The following is a 13,353-nucleotide window of genomic DNA, read 5'->3' as shown; positions in this document are numbered from 1 at the left end:
TTCCCTTTCTATAAAGTTACAGGTAATTTTCCCTGATAAAAGCACAAATTCCCTGAGAATTCCCGGTTTTCCAGGTTGGTAGACACCCTGGTTATAGACACAACCTGGTGCCAATTCTTGGCAGAACACCTCGTAGATAAAGAGCATAGCCTCCAAGATGTAGCATGAAAAAAAGAAAGAAGAAAAGAAAAAGAAGACACAGATTTGCTAAAAGGCAAAGGATCGATTGCGATAGTAAATTAGCAGACTGCCGTATGAGGTAAGGATAGTACTCTTGCTAACTAAAATGCTAAGCGTGGTGTCAGCGCGTACAGCAAACATGAACACGTCACACCCGATGACTACGGACACTCGCTGTCAAAATGCTGGCCTGAGGAAACGCAGAACAGCAGCGAGCGAAGTGACAGTTGTGCTGTCGATTGCTTCAATGGAAAGTGAGTGCTGAGAACACACAGCACGCACAAAGCTACGAGCCACTGACGCGACTAGACTCTGTTCAAGACATGGCCACGTGCACAGTTGCAACTGGAGGGAATGACCCCCCCCCCCCCCCCCCCCCTCTTCCTGGGCCTTGCAACGTTGGGTGCCTCGCGCACAGAGAAGACGGCACGGTTCCTCTTCGCATTCGTCCCTTTTGCACGGGCATTACTGAGCCGCGGTGGTCGGTCCCTCTCACGCTTTTACTCGGACATACAGTGTAGGGCGCGCAGCGATAGCGTTATATCGCCCTTGGACTTTATACGGAACTTCACGGTGACGCCGACACCTACACCGACGGCAAAAATGCGCTTGGAATGTTCATATAATTGCTATCGCAATAAATAATAATAAAAAAGAAAAACACGCACTACCGTGTTCGCATTTTTATCTTGAAGGTCTTGAGAGAGGGAGAGAACCGACCTGCAACAGACGGCCGCAGATGGAAAGCTGCGTGGCGACGACTGTCGCCGATCGTCGTGCTCCCCCGCACCAGCACTCTTCCTGTCCACGGAGCTCGAATTATCGCTGGCGGTGCGGATATCAATGTGAATTACCGGATGCGTTACATATTGCTTTGTATACATTGTTGGATGGACCACGGTGGCTACTTTGAATTATCCAAACTTTCAAATTAACAAGTTGTGAATTAAAAAACTTTTACTGTTCTGCTTATATCAAATTGGTTATGAGGGTTTACTATAGGTGCATCTATATACCAGTGCGAATCAGTGACCAATTTTTTTTTGTGAAACTCGTAAAATATGAGGGATGCGAGACACAAAGGTGCAACTTATAATTTGGATAATGCAGCATACACACGAGAAGCAGTGGTCTACTATTAGAGCAATGAAATAGGCGCCAAGGGAAGGGAAAGACAGCCAAGGATGGCAGGGGTTAAGATGGCTGAAAAGATTAAGGAGTTTGCAGGCATAGGATGAAACAAGTTGATGCAAGACAGGGGCGACTGTAGTTTGCCTGTGCTGCAGTGAAGGTCAATGAGTGCTGATGATGATGATGATTACTTTGGGCCTACCTGCGACTATGTCAGTAAGGAAGAGGATCTTGCTGGGATCCACTCTGATGGCCTGGCTGATGACCTCGTAGCTCTTTGCATCAGTCTTTACCCCAGCTGTGTTGATGTCAAAGTAGCCGTCCAGTAGCTGCATGGCGCATCACAAAACCCAAGGTCATCACAGATGACTAGGCACCATGCAATAAGAAATGCGAAGATAGACGAACTCCAGCACGCGACCAACGACAGAATTTTGAGTCAATTATATCATACCAGCTCACTATATTTAGTATAAGTGCGATCATGCATGCAAAGCAAAAGCTACTGTTGTTCAAACATTAAGATATCAGTGACTGATCTTTATTGCAAACAAATGGAATGCTTCAACAAGAAAGACTGTAGCAAACACAACCATGTTACTGCGACACCAGTTGAGGTTGCTCTACCTTTGTGTTTCATTAAACCCTGGAATGGTCATATGTCATCGTTGCATACAGGCAAGGGAGACTGCAAAAGAATTATTTGCAAAAGTGTTTAGCACAAGGTTGTGGCCCTTGGCTGTCTCAGTAAATTAGTTCAGGCTGTAGGAATCACTGAGGTCTGCCAATTTTATTGTGACAGCAGTCAAGCAGGGGTGTACAAAGACTCAATCGAATCAAATAGTGAACATTCACTTGAAAGGAAAAATTGACATCCACCTTAACGTAGCACGAAGCTTACAAGGTAACCTGTATAGGTTTCTCAGAAAGAAGGCTTTGCAGATGAGAAAAGAATTTTCAACTGTGAAGCTTTTTTACGGCGAAGCTGTTTACCTCTAGTCCCCGTATGCATTTCCCACATGTTTCCCACAGGGTGTACCCTGGCCAGCTTGTGTTTGTATCACGGCACATAGACAGAATGTGTAGGCCGACCCTACCGGGCTAACCTGCGGCGGATGGGAAGCAGGCTTCATGCACTTTGCCAACTTCCAAACATAAGTTTGATATCTTGGGTCCAAATAGAACCACACAAATTTTGTGTTGTATTTATTGTGGGCTAACTTGTGTTAACACAATAAATATGTTCAGGAACAGTTCCTAATTTGGCTAACAGTTAGTCCTCAACTATTTATTGTGGGCTAACTTGTGGCCACGGAGTAAATAAAAAGTCAATTGCCGCGTTCCGAAGAGGAGATAAGAATGCCGCCTTCTCTTTCTTTGTCGAGCGTCACTTCCCCTCTTCTTCTTCTTGCATTCCCTGACAATGGTCACATACGATGCGAGTGTGTGCGGTGAATGCACGTGCCATTATGTCTTCGTCTTTTTCACAATACGCCACTGTCTTCTCGGAGGGTGCACGAACCTGCGCGTGTTGTTTAAAGATGGTTTCTGCCTTGTACCATTATCCCCCCTCCAAAAACGCATCGTCCCGATGCGTAAAGTGACGAAATTGTTTACGAGCTGTTGTCTATATCAAGGCGGTATGTGGTACAGAATAAATGTGTTTGGTAGGATATTCACTGCCTGTCATAATAGGCCTTCATTCTGACCACATGCACAGTTTCCGTGCAACGTCGGCATTGTGATGAGCTCCCTTGTCCTTCTGGCGTAACTTCGTAGTTTAAGGAGTTGATGTAGCGAAGTACTCGGTAAGGGCTGAAATAACGGCGCAAAAGCTTTTCGAATAGGCCGCGCATCCGCACAGGAGTCCACACCCATGCTCTGTCGCCTGGTGCATACTCGACTTCTCTTGGCCGCAAGTTGTATCAGTCCGCATCGATGCACTGCCTTTGTTGAATACAATGTCGCGCCAGCTGACTTGCTTCATCGGCCCTCTGTGTAGTCACTGATGTCAGGGTTCTGTTCTGCACTGTCGCCGACAGGCAGCGTTGCATCCAAGGGTGTGGTAACAGTTTGGCCAAAAACAAGCTGGAATGGCGTTACTTGAGTAGTCTCTTGCAATGCGGTATTGTAAGTGAATGTTGCATGGTAGTATCTTGTCCCATGTACGGTGCTCTAGGTCTACGTAAGTTGACAACATATCGGTCAGCATCCTATTCAATCGCTCGGTTATCCCATTTGTTTGAGGCTGATAGGCAGTTGTTTTCCTGTAGCTGGTATGAGTCAGTTTCATAATGAATTGCGTCAAATCGGCTGTGAACACAGTTCCTCGGTCTGTGATAATAACTGCAGGGGCACCGTGTCATAGTACTATGTTGTGACAAAGAATTCAGCCACTTCAATGGCCGTTGCACTGATCAGAGAGGATGCCTCGGCATACTGGGTTAGGTAATCCGTCACTACTACAATCCACCATTTCCCTGATGACTATGTCGGAAATGGACCGAAGAAGTCCATTCCAACTTGTTCGAACGGGGCTTCTAAAGGTTCTATTGGATGAAGGAGGTCTGCAGGTTTTAATGGAGCCTTTTTGTGTCTGGCAATCCCGACATGTTCGTACATAATGCTGCACTGAACCCAATAGCTTTGGCCAGTAGTACTTGGTATGAATTCCGAGGTGTCCTGCTGATGGGTCATCATGACAGGCTTTCAAGATTCCGGACCGCAAGGCTGAAGGAACGAGTAGTAATTTCTCTGTGCTGCGCTCAAAATTTCTTTTGCACAGGACGCCATTTCTCATCACATACGATGACAATTCCCGGCTGAAAACTTGCAGAACATGGACGGAGTCTCCCTGCAGGTGCCCGATGAGTAGAAGCAACTCAGCATCAGACTGCTTGTGTTTGGCCATCTCAGATGTGCTCACGGCTCCAAGAAATGGAAAGTCGTGCCCATCTTTCACGGGAGCAGATTCGACCAGTGCATGTGATAAGCAATCAGCGTCACTGTACTTGCAACCCGACTTGTACATGACTGTTATGTCGTATTCCTGCAGCCTCAGACTCCATCTAGCAAGTTTCCCAGAAGGATCTTTCAGGTATGCAAGCCAGCACAATGAGTGATGGCCGCTGATTGCTCGGAACAGTCTACCGTACAAATATGGTCAGAATTTTCCTATGGCCCATATTACGGTGACGCATTCTTTTTCTGTTGCCGAGTAGTTAGTTTCCGCCCTCAAAAGAATACGGCTAGGGTATGCAATCACTCTTTTCTCTCTGTTTTGCCATTGAATGAGGACGGCACCAAGTCCTAAATTACCGGCGTCTGTGTGGATGTCCGTTTCCACATCGTCATCAAAGTGCGTAAGAACCGGGTGGTTTTGAAGTCGCCGTCAAAGCTCATTCAATGCATCTTCTTGTTCACTTAGCCAGACGAAAGGTGCATCTTCTTTCGTCAATTGCATTAACGGCTAAGCAATCTTCAAGAAATGCTTGACGAAACGTCTGTGATAGGCACAAAGTCCTAACAATCGCCTCACGGCCCTTTGATCGGTTGGTCTAGGAAACTTTTCTACTGGAGCGGCGGTCTTCTCAAGGTCAGGACGGGTGACTTCAGGACTAATCACATGGCCGAGGAAAAGGAGCCCATGGAAGCCTATGTGACATTTTTGTGGCTTTATCTTCAGCCCTGCTGAACTAATAGCTTTGAGCACAGTCCGTAGTCATTCCACATGCTGTTCAAAGGTGGCAGAAAAAATCACGACATCATCAAGATAAACAAGACAGGACTGCCACTTTAACCAGGAGAGCACAACGTCCATCATCCGCTGAAAGGCTGGTGATGGACACTGATGGTGAATAGAGGCCGAGCGAAAGTACCTTGAATTCGTATAGCCTGTCTAATGTGGCGAATGCTGTCTTCTCACGATCTCTTTCGTCCACTTCTATTTGCCAGTATTCGCTTTTGAGGTCGAGAGAGGAAAAGAATTTTGCATCCCGTAGTCTATCAAGGGTGTCATCGATCCTTGGAAGTGGATAGACATCCCGCTTTGTGACGATGTTCAGCTTTCGATAATCAACACAGAAGTCTTCTATAGTCTGATCCTTTTTCTTTACTAGCACCACAGGCGAAGCCCACAGGCTCGTCAATGGTTGAATTACGCCGTCTCTAAGCATTTCTTCGACTTGTTTGCTGATGATGTCTCTCTCCTTCGGTGACACTCGGTAGGGATGCTGGCAAATATGCCTTACAGCTTCGTCGACAATGATACGGTGTTTGGCGATGGATGTTCTCTGGACTTTTGATGTCGTTGAGAAACACAAGTCAAATTCTCGTACAAGGTTCTCTATTTGCAGCTTCTGGTACAGTGATATCGCTGTGGGTATGGAGTTTACATTGTCAGAATTGAGTAGTGCAGCATCAGAAGGGTTCAAATCCGTAATCTGTATGTAATCGTTAAGGTGGGCAATGACGGTTCCTTTCGCAACATGCTGGACTTCATTTCCCAAATTAGTCAGAAAGACATTCGAACACACGTCAAGCACAGTGGGATTCTATCAGGAGTGCGCCATAATGCAAGCCTTCCGGAATCTCTTCTCAGGAGGAGGCAGCAAGAACTGAGGTTCAGGTAGTTCAGGTATGGGTAGTTGCCGTGATGAAAGTACCTCCTAGGGATCTTCCGAGTACCTCAGCGTACGATACTGTCGGCCGTACTGGTGACGACGCTTGTGGCTGTGCTTGCAAGTCCTGTTCGTGGACTGCTTGTCTCACTTCTTCGCGAACCACTTCTGCTAATGAAGAGACCGCTGTAGGGCCATTGTTCAGCTGTTGCCTCTGGAGCTCTTCCCGAACCACAGATCTTACAAGTTCTCATAAGGCCTCGATGCTGTTCCTGAACATTGCCAACATTGCATCCACAGATGCGATGTTCATATCGTGGATGTACAGCCTCGCTCGCTGTTGAAGTGTTCTTTCTATAGTTGTCGTCTCAGGGCGGAATTCGGCGACGGTGCATGGAGGGCTCCAAACTAAACCAGCAAAAAGCTCTTACTTGACACCGCGCATCAGATGTCGAAGCTTCTTGTCCTTGCTCATGCTCGGATCAGCCAACGGAATAAGCAGGACATATCTTCGAGATACATTGCCACGCTTTCGTTGTTTCGTTGGCTTCTGGCTTGCAAAGCAGCTTCAGCTCTTTCCCTGCGGTCTGTGCTCGGATACGTGGCCAACAGCTCCCGTTGGAAGTTGTCCCATGACCAAAGGGCAGCTTCATGGTTTTCAAACCATGTTTGTGCACAGTCTTGCAACGCAAAGTAAACGTTGCGGAGCTTCTGGTTTTCATCCCATCCACTGTAGTCCGCGATGCGCTCAAAGACTTCTAACCAGCCCTCAGTGTCTTCAAAGGTGTTGCCGTGGAAAGGCTCAAGTGTCTGCAGCTGATCAACGACGATGCGGGTTGAGGGGGTCTGGGATGTCATTTCGCTATTGTCTGCTGCTGCTGCTCTAGTTGGCGCCGGCAAAAGAGGAAACAGGTGGCTCACCACGTAGGCGACAGCTTGTGTGCTAGTGGACAGGCGCGAGCTCTTTGGTTCTGAAATGGCGTGTCTCTGGGTTGCTTTCTCCAACTCGAATGGCGCTGGAAACCTCCACCAGAATTATAACGAACAGTTCAAGGAGTTCAGATGCAACTATTTATTGTGGGCTAACTTGTGCCCGGGGAGTAAACAAAAAGTCAACTGCCGCGTTCCGAACAGGAGATAAGAATGCGTTCTCTTTCTTTCTTGAGCGTCGCTTCATCTCTTCTTCTTGCATTTCACAACAACAGTCACCTACAATGCGAGGGTGTGCGGCGAATGCCCATGCCCTTATGTCTTCGTCTTTTTCACTAATACGCCATTGTCCTCTTGGAAGGCACACAAACCTGCACGCATTGTTTAAAGATGGTTTCTGCCTTGTATCAACACACACACACAGCTGAATCCCACAACGACGAAATTGATGGGGCACGAGAAAAAATTTTTTGTCACGGAAATTTGTTGTGTTATTAACAAATACATAGGCAACACGTGACTCGCTGGCGCAAAAATCAAGCTTTAATTCCAAAGATCAGTCAGCTTAGCTTGTTTACACTTCTTGCCAAGCGATGGTACAAAACGACTGTCACATACTGCCAGCAGAGCGATTGCCTTGCTGTCGTCCTGGGACTCGATACAATGCCTGATTGTATCAAATGCTATCATGACCTGCAATGTCAGTGGTCTGGGCTCACATAGCGCAGCTGCTTCATCTTTGTTGGAGGAAACACAGTCTTCCCGGACACTGTTCAGGATTTCTTGGTCTGTCAAATCTTCGCGCACCACCACACTCGAGTAAGCTTGGATGTACTCGTTGGGATGTACATCGGCAGGCACATCTCCATTTTCCTGCATGGCTGCCTACGCGGCTGCGACTTCATCAGATGATGATCCATCTCCATCACTAGCTTCGTTCGCAGAGTCCAAAGTCTCAGCAGTCTGTGCAGTTGCAGGTTATGGCACTTCTCGTTGCACACCACGAAGTGGCAATCATTTGGAGCTCCATAAAGAGGACCACTTCTGTTTTGCGGCCCAACTGCGTGTTCAGAAGCAGCCTTTGAATAAGGTGCTAATAATAGGCCCGCTTGACACTCTGCATGACTCCTTGGTCGAGGTGTGGCATGGTCGAGGTGTGGCATGATAGAGGTGGAGTTCGGTGGGAAAAACTTTAACTGCACGTTTTCCAGCTCAGCGTCCTCTATGATGTGGACTGAACAATTGTCTAAAAGTAGACAAACCTTTCGGCCTTGCTTGCCTATGTCCCAAATAGCCATAGCCCGGGTCATCCACGTCCGAGTACTGGCTACGTACTTCACGGGAAGGCTCAGGTTTCCTTTGAAGCAGCGTGGTTTGGCAGTTTCTTTATGACAAAAAGCAGCTGCTTGTCTGAACAATCCATATTAGCTCACAGGAGCACGGTTATTCTCTTCTTAGTGTGCTTGCCTCCGTGGCAGCGCAGCCCCTTAAAATCCAGGTCCTGGTGGGCTACGAAGTTTTGTAGAAGATGAATAATTAGACATACTACAAAAATAAAATTATTGCATGCATGTTATTCGTACGCACACCATTTCACTAATGAATATGATCCAAAACGTTTCCTCGGAGCTTGGATGCTCCTCCATAAGAGCATGTTGCATTGCCATTACCAACGTTGCATGGCGGCTTTCTGTTGCTCCAGCGGCCCGAGACGTGTTTTGTTTTCCTATTGCATGGCATTTTAAAAGGGTGACAGGAAACCGAAATGAAATCGAGCTGGTGGACACCACCAGATGCCACCGAAGCGATACGTGATGCCCACATCGCTCCGCCTGCAGTACGGAATGGTAGCGCGTTTGGATTATTGCCTACTGAAAGCGTGCAGTACACTCCCAACGGCACTATGCGCCACACGCTGTAAAACAGATAGGTGAACATGCTTATCACAATGGGTTCGGTGGTGATAGCTGGGTACACAGCATGTGACGACCCGGACGGACATTTTCTGGAATAAGAAACTGTGCACGGCGTCGTTCGCACGAGAGATGAATGGCTATATACTGTTCCCAATTGCGTGCGCCTTGCGCTTCTTCTTGTTCACATGGGCTCTACAGCTGGAAAACGTATACAATCGCAGTCTGCAGCAGGGAACGGCAGCGAATTTTGCTTATCACCTGTTAAAAGCGTGTACTACGCTTCCGATGGCTCCTCGCACTGTGAAACAGATAGGCGAAGATGCTTATCGCAATAGGAATGGCGGTGATAGCTGTGAATACCACGTGTGACAACCCCGGAGAAGATTTGCTGGTACTGAAATGAGAAATGTGAGTGCATGCCGGCGTTTTCACGTGAAACAGGCAGGTGAGTATTGCAGTGAAACTGCCGTGGTGGGCAGCTATATACTGTTCACGATTGCGCACACCTCGCACATTTTCTTGTTCACACGGGATCTAGCGGCTGGAAAACGTATCACACGATCGCAGTTTGGCAACGTACTGAGTGTTGGTGCCGAAAAATCGTGCTTTCCAGGAACGTGTGACCCGGTAAAAGATAAGCGCAACTTTATTGGGTCATTTTTTGTGTTCCCCATTGCAAACGTTGGTGCTGGAAAAACATACGTAACAGGAATGTATCAACGAGGTTCTACTTATATATAAGAAAGTGCGATTAGTGTAGCAAGTTGGTCCTCCCGCGCTTTATTTGTTTTAAACCCTATATGATGAATAATCAAAGGGGGAAAGAGTGCGATGACGGCTCCGTGCATGTTGCCTGCGCATCTGTGGTTATAACGTCACGCGCACGTCGAAGGTGCCGGTGCAGCTATGGCAGATGCATGGGAGGTGTGCTGAACATGACGGCACTTGTGTTGGCGTAGTGTGGTGCAATATGAAATAAATGTATTATTTCATAATGTATGCAGCCAATGTATGCAACCTAAACAGCTTTGCTGGTAATCCGTCCCCATATCGATGTTGTGGCCCCACAAATTTTTTCTTACCACCTGGTGTTCTTTAACGTGCACCTAAACCTAAGTGCATAAATGTTTCAGCATTCCACACGATTGAAATGTGGCCACCACAGCTTGAATCGACCCCAAGCTTGGCAGTGCCACACCATAGCCACTAGGCTATTGTGGTGGCCCAGTTCTCGGGCTGTGGCTGCGACCGCTTATCCAAGTGCTTGGGAGTGTAGCATCCCATTCAGTCACAGTGTTTGCAGTTGCATTGCAACTTGTTTTTGCCTGTTTTAGCCAGTAGCAGCAAGAAAAAAAGCTGCAGACATTGGGTAAATTGAACCCTCTTCATGCTCAATGTGCGTCCATTTGACTTCAATGTGCCAGCTATCACTACACACATCCATTCTGCCTGAAGGTGCTATCATAAAGTAAAGGCAGCGCAAAACAACAAAAAGAGCGAAGTAGAATCAACACCACCATTATTTTTCATGGGGTGTTCAACATTGTGTGTTCTGTCGACCCATGGTGAAAATGTAGAAAAATAAAAAATGGCAATAGTTTTTCCTTTCTCGTAACGCATGCATCCAATAAATTAATTTTGCACGTTCTATGACCGTGCAGTAAGTTTCGTGGAAAAAGAAACACATCTGACTAAAAATAAGCCTACATTTAATTACTCTGTAATTCTGCAAAGTCACTAAAACTTGCATAAAGAATCGTTCTGCCATCTCAATTTTCTTTCAACGGAGCCCGCAGAGTCTTGCAATAAAATTGTTACTTCTGACACATTTATGGACAGTACTTGGACAAATTATGGACAGTATCTTAACTCATGATCTGAAGGGCGTACAACATACGTCTAAATGTATCATGGACTTGAGCCGTGGCATTCAAGCATAGTTGGTGGCATCCGACCACCAACTATGCTTGCCGTTATTGTTGTCACGTAGGTGAGCAAACAAGCTGCCAGGGGGAAAATAACCTGGGAACGAGTTGCCCCATTTCCAGGTACACCCAGCAAACCGTTGTTGACACTAAACTGTTCGGCAAGTTCCTTTTTGTACACAGTCACTAGCGTCTACCACTGCAGCCCCTGTACAGGCACTGACCGTCGTGACATCGCCCTCGGTGGTGTGGCTGAACAGCAGCCGTTGAGCCTGCACGCTGCCTGATGAGTAGATGGCAAGTATCAGACCCTGCCTAGACTTCCATGTACTCAATGTGGGCACCACGTCCGGGTAGAGCCTAAAAGCAAAGTAACAATGATAAGGAAAATAACTTGGGCATTGTCCTGACTTACACTGTGTATGCAGGAAGGTTTGATGGGCAGAGAGCTTTCAAAAACACAGTCAAATCTGAATAATTTGAATTTGAAGAGGCCCAAAAATTTATTCAAATTAAATGGACTTAAATATGACAGAAAATACGATGGAAGCTCATTGAATAGAGGACTCACATGCACCGCTCCATTAGGCAGCGCATGTGCATTGAGCTATTGCACGAGTGTTGAGTTCCGGAAGTGTGGCTTCGAGGCAACGCGGCACGTGCTGTTGTGAAGCCACACTTCTAGGAGCATTATCGCTGCTGTGTAGCTGCACTTCATGGCAAAATTTGCATGTGGCCTGTGCCCCAACGTTACTGTTAATTTTTTTTTTAATGCATTACTTGCAATGGCAGACGGGAGCAGCGACCGCTGCGTGGCCACAATGCCCAGTCAGAAGCACCACCACACAAGTTAGCACACTGCTGAGAGCAAGGTCGGTGGTGTGGCATATTCAAATTAAATGTCGTTAAAAGCTTATGCATTCAAATTACCAGGCGTTTTCGCACATTGAAATACCCACAATTCTGGCAGGACCACAGCATCAGTTCAAATAAACCGAAAGTTGGAATCAAGTGGATTTGAATTAACAAGATTCCGCTGTACTGTAGTGTGTGGGAAACAAACGTTAATGGCACATGTACACATCTCATACCCCTGTCAGGCAGGCACATTCAATGTCACCTTACACAAGTGCACTTTGCCATTTGTGTCATTCATGAGCTGACAAAAGGAGATGGCATTCGCTGTAGACTGTACTCAGGAGCAAGTGCATTTCTCGAACTTACTTTACTGTGTCAAAGTGTGCAGCTTCCACAGCAGAACTTCAAAGTTGAGAAATATTTGATATGAGATCAGCACTAAATGTGAAACTACTGTTTTGCGATTTAAGATGTGTGAGCATTCCTATGCCATCCGCAGTGGATGGAAATTGCCACTCTTACATTGCTTGCCTTTGTTGAAATGCAGTCTCGTGTTGGCTTGTGGTGATTGAGCATGCAAGTGCATTTGTAATTAATTACAGTACATAAACTGAAATTTACACTAAATATATGTTGACCCTTCTAATTTATCCATCAACACTGCCATCAATTCCACATGACACCTTCCTTCCCCATGCAGCAGTGCACCAACAAAGTGATATTTGCTGCAGTTGAGTACCCTCAATGCTCAATGAATTTGCCCACGTGACCAGAGTGTTATTTTTGCAGCGCGCCATGAAATGTGCTAATCATTTCCTCATATCATAACAAGCCAACAAAAACAGACACCAAGGACAACATAGGGGAAATTACTTGTGCTTAATAAATGAAATAAAGAAACGATAAATTAATCGAAATGAAAGTGGAATGAAATCCGGCAAACACTGATACCTTCAGGTACCATGTGTGGGTTTATTGACCAGTCGCCTTTACCCAAAAAGATCATGTTCTCATGATGCTTGCGGCGGAGAGGACGTAAGGTCTGTGAGTGGTGGCGATGGTTAACACTCCCAGGGTTCTACCAGAAAACATAAACATAAATACCCAAGAAAGTGGACGAGGAAACGGCGCCACGGTAGCTCAATTGGTAGAGCATCGCACGTGATATGCGAAGGTCGTGGTATTGTTCCCCACCTGTGGCAAGTTGTTTTTTCATCCACTTTCATTTCGATTAATTTATCGTTTCTTTATTTCATTTATTAAGCACAAGTAATTTCCCCTATGTTGTCCTTGGTGTCAGTGCTTGTTGGCTTCTTATGATACGAGGAAATGATTAGCACATTTATGATACGACTAATAAAAATCGGGCCCCTCGGTTAATCCCTTTTCTTCTCGTTCATTTCCTCGTAGGCCCATTAGGTGTGTATATGAAGTTCAGCACACTTATAACAAATATTTAAGTGCTAAGAAAACTTCACTGTTATAACTGGGTTGCACAAAAAAAGCAGAGGGTACAAACATCTAAACATTTTACTTAGAGAAAGAGAAGTACTGCCGATACCAATTACAGCATTACTGGTTTGAACCTTTTCATTAATGACAACACATATAAATATGAAAAATAATGTTTATTGTCGATCTACATGTACCAGGCACGTCAAAAATAAGCATAATCAATGAAAAAAATTAAAATGTTGCGAGAGCTTTTTCAGCAATAGGGGGGAAACCGCAGGCAGAAAACTGGAAGTGGGCTTCATTCCAAGTGACTAAAAGCTTTGTTTGGAATTCGTACAG

At 46.0% G+C, this 13,353-nt stretch overlaps 1 protein-coding gene across 2 annotated transcripts in view; it reads right to left on the bottom strand.

Moving 5' to 3' along the window:
• LOC142587300 (enolase-phosphatase E1-like) overlaps window positions 1–13,353 on the bottom strand; it is a 236,306-nt gene that overhangs the window by 55,340 nt on the left and 167,613 nt on the right. For both annotated transcript variants that reach the window (XM_075698177.1, XM_075698175.1), the window contains 2 exons: window positions 10,926–11,061; window positions 1,514–1,640 (listed from right to left, as the gene is read on the bottom strand). In XM_075698177.1, coding sequence (XP_075554292.1) covers window positions 1,514–1,640; window positions 10,926–11,061 — 263 coding nt within the window. The remainder of the gene's footprint in view (window positions 1–1,513; window positions 1,641–10,925; window positions 11,062–13,353) is intronic.

Source organism: Dermacentor variabilis, chromosome 7 (genome assembly GCF_050947875.1).
Source record: "Dermacentor variabilis isolate Ectoservices chromosome 7, ASM5094787v1, whole genome shotgun sequence".
NCBI classification, from domain to species: Eukaryota; Metazoa; Arthropoda; class Arachnida; order Ixodida; family Ixodidae; genus Dermacentor; species Dermacentor variabilis.
Note: the sequence above shows the minus strand (reverse complement) of the source record. Positions and strands in the feature narration are given on the sequence as shown.